This window comes from Python bivittatus, unplaced genomic scaffold (genome assembly GCF_059951505.1).
Source record: "Python bivittatus isolate LINGU-HERP-01145 unplaced genomic scaffold, Pbiv_v1 ctg000180_np1212, whole genome shotgun sequence".
Classification (NCBI taxonomy): Eukaryota; Metazoa; Chordata; class Lepidosauria; order Squamata; family Pythonidae; genus Python; species Python bivittatus.
The window spans coordinates 1,469,937-1,473,612 of NW_028277047.1; the positions used below are offsets into that span (position 1 = coordinate 1,469,937).

The 3,676-nt window shown below is 46.9% G+C and overlaps 1 protein-coding gene across 1 annotated transcript; it reads left to right on the forward strand.

Moving 5' to 3' along the window:
• Positions 1 to 430: 430 nt before the first annotated feature.
• LOC148216350 (uncharacterized) lies at positions 431 to 2,550 on the forward strand. Its single transcript, XM_088137541.1, has 2 exons — positions 431 to 568; positions 697 to 2,550. The coding sequence occupies exons 1-2, from the start codon at positions 431 to 433 to the stop codon at positions 2,548 to 2,550; spliced, it is 1,992 nt and encodes a 663-aa protein (XP_087993667.1).
• The last annotated feature ends 1,126 nt before the right edge of the window (positions 2,551 to 3,676 follow it).

Genomic DNA, 3,676 nt, shown 5'->3' on the forward strand with positions numbered 1-3,676 from the left:
CAAATAAATTTATCTCTCATCCAAAGAGGGTGTCAGCATCTTAAGAAATGTATAAAAAGGAATCGGCTACCTGTAATTCTCTAACTCATTTCTCTGAAGGCTTCTAACTGTTGAATATACGGAGCTGGGTGAGTTGAAATCTGACATTGCTGCGTCTAGAAGTTGGAAAAAAATAAACTCAGGAGACCATTGAGAAGTTTAGCAAGAGCAGGACCAAGCTGGAAAAATGGAGAAGTTGGGGTGATTTAAAGGATTGAGGACTCACATTTTGAGGCAACTTAGTTTAGAAATGGGTGAAAATGAACATGCAGGGTGAAGGAGGCAAGACTTTTCAAGAATTTTTTCGGGGGGGAAGGAGGTTAGCATACCCTTGGAGTCAAGGATCGACGCACCTTTTCTTCCCCTTGTTTCTGCAGGCAGAGTCTCCAACATGGCTTGTCTTGTGGACAGTGTTTGCACCATCATCGGAGTCTTTCACAAGTATGCTGAAAGGCGTAATGCGTGTTCCACCATGAAGCGAAGGGAGATGAAAAGACTCATCCAGAAAGAGTTTGGTGAAATTCTAGAGGTAAGGAGGATCTACCAAAATGTTGAAGACCAGTTTGGGATCTCTAGATGTTGGGTGATGCTGGTGGTTGGAAAGCGTTGCCCAATCTCAAAATGAAATGGCCTTCTCTGTGATTTCTGGTTTTTCAGAACCCTCGTGATCCTCAGATTGTCAAGCTGACCTTCCAACTGCTGGATGTGAATAGAGATAGCCTAGTTGACTTCAATGAGTTCCTTCTCCTCATCTTTGAAGTGGCCACAGCTTGCTATAGTAGTGGGTATCCTAAGGAGTGCCTTTCACCCAAAGAGGAAAGAAGCAGGGTTGTACGTAATGGAGAACCACGTGGGAACGAAAACAACCACCGGCAGTTCCAGGATGAGGAAAGGGAAGAAGACTATGTCCATGAGAGACGAGGTTCTGATCGGACTCCCCTTCGTCCCATGGAGGATAGCAGACAAGGGGAGCTGGGGAAATGCTACCTGCCCAGTGAACCTGAAGAAGAAGAAGAAAAAGAAGAAGAAGAGCGCAACTTCCAAGGACGTGATCGTGAGTTGAGGGATGGTGATAGGAGAGTCCATCTATCTCGGGAACAACATAAAAAGGAGACTGAACGACGGCGCCTTGAGCCCAAACAGCAAGAAGATATTGAGACACCAGAACGTCATCAACTGAGACAACGGGAACCAGCATTGGAAGAGAGATCCCCACGCCCATCGCGAGAACCCATGAGAAGAAATGACAGTAACAGACGGGCTGGTGATCCCTTGGACAGGGATGAACAAGATCTGTATTCCCCAGTGGTCACATCCAGGCGGGAAGATGGAAGACAACGTCGGGGACGAGAGACTGAGCATCGGGAAGCTGAAGGCAGACTCTTCAGATGTGGCTCTAAAGCCCGAGTGGAGGAAGGAAACCATCGTGCAGAGTGCGATTCTGAAAGAAGTCGAGCATCTCGTGAACCGCGAGAATTGGAAGATGGAAGGAGGGACCTGGAAACACACGATGAGCTGAGGACTCGTGCCTTTGAACCCCGCGTGACTGATGAGCACCGAGATCAGATTCGTAACCGTAGGCCAGTAGATGATTATGAGGAGCATCGCCCATTACCCAGAGAAGGTGAGAGAAGATCACAGTCCCATGAAACTGAACACAGAGAGAGCGAGAGGAGGAGACGAGACCACAGTGCCTTTCAATCGAGAGATGATGTCCGTATAGCAAACCGGGCAGAAGAGGAAGAAGTAAGGGGATGTGAAAGGAGACGCGATGAAGATGAGTGGAGCAGACCACGACAATGTGAAGCTTTAAGGAGACCAGAGGTGGAGGAACTGGAACACAGGGAGCGAGAGAGGAGGAGGTCCTATTCACCTGAGCTTGAGAACATGGACAGACGTTCCCAACCTCATGAGTCTGAAGGCAGAGAAGAAGTCAGAAGGTCCCGTCATCATGAAGATGATGAGCAGAGAAGGCAGCAGTCCAACAGGGAGGAAACCCGAGCAACAGAAAGTAGAAGGAGGAGACCCCGATCCCATGAGCCAGAACCCAGGGACCCCAAATATGGCCGATCTCAAAGTTATGAAGAACGAAGGAGAGATGATCCGAGAAGGCAGCGTAACTACAAAGTTGAGTCCCCAGAAAGAGATGTTGCAAGGAGGAGAAGGCTCCAGACTCGTGAATCAGCTGAGAGAGAAGACAACCAGGACAGGCAAGATTATGAACATGAATCCCGGGACAGTGAGGGAGACAGGAGACGTCCCATGATACTTGAACCTGAAACCAGAGATGAAGACCAGAGAAGGCCTCAAGAAACTGGTTCCAGATATGGTGAAAGGGAGAGACGTCAAGAAAGAGATGGCCGAATTAGACCTACAGGACGAGAACTAGGGAGTCCTTCTGATGGTGGTCAGAGAGAGCTTGATTCTAGCAGGCCGCAGATTTCCAGATGCAGGACAGCCGAACTAAGCAGATCTGAGCCCCGTAGCCGTAAGCCGGCCAGGAGGGGCTAGGAAATTCAGGTTGAAGCCAGACTAAACAGCAGTAGGGTAACTAAAACTCTCCAGACATTGAGAAACTACATATCCCAGTAGCTCTGGTCTACCTTATCTGTGACGAGGGAAGCTGGGAACTGTCATTCAATCAATATCTGGGGAGGCCCCATGTTGCTTGCCCTTATTTTGGAATCTTTGACCAGGAAGTAAACAGGATCGTTTGTAGCTGTAGTCTTAATATCTTCAATAACGCTGTATTTTTTCCACCTCTCATAGCCATTAGAGTAATGATGACGTAACCATGATTAAAAACAAACTGAGGAAGTCAATCAATAGCCTCCTTCAAGGTGAGCCAGCAGAAATCAACATGCTTCCTCATTGATTTGGACGTAAAGAAGTGTCCCGCGTATCGTAGAATATGTTTGCCGTTGATCAAACGAGTGTCAACCCCATCGGATCATTGGCCCCTGACGCTTCAGATCTTTATTCCCCCCCCCTTTCTGCTTTTCTTTTTCTAACTTTTGCAATTGCTGAATTTGGGTTAGACTTTGTTGATTCAGGGGCTTCTGGTGGACCACTGGTGATGGAAATGAACAAGAGATAATTAAAGAGCAGTTCCTTCTAACAAAGACCACGTCGTTTGTCTTTTTGGTCAACTTTCCGCTCGGGTGGGTGCTTCCATTTTAGAAACAAGGGAGGACACGATCCATATTGTAGAAAATGATGGGAAGTCTGCATCGGAGGCAAAACCATTGTCCGTGTGGGATGGGGAACACCATACTCTAGAGCAATGATTGGCAGCTTGAAGAGGTGTGGACTTCAACTCCCAGAATTCCCTAGCTGGGGAGATTGGTTGAGAAGTACAGCTTTAAAGTATTCCATACCCCATAACCCCATCTTGTTGAAATTATCTGGGTTGAAATAATCTGCTATATATTCAATGACCACAAGATGGTGCTTGAAGATCATCAGATGGTTGTTCTCTATCTAAAGCTATGTGCTGTTTTGGGTATATAGGACACATTGAACCATAAACTGGGTTTCCCCAACAGCAGGCTAGACTAAAATATATGGGTAGACTAGTTTTTGACTGAGTGCATTGTGAAGATATAGTTTCTAAGTGAGATTGTAGGATTTCTTTCCA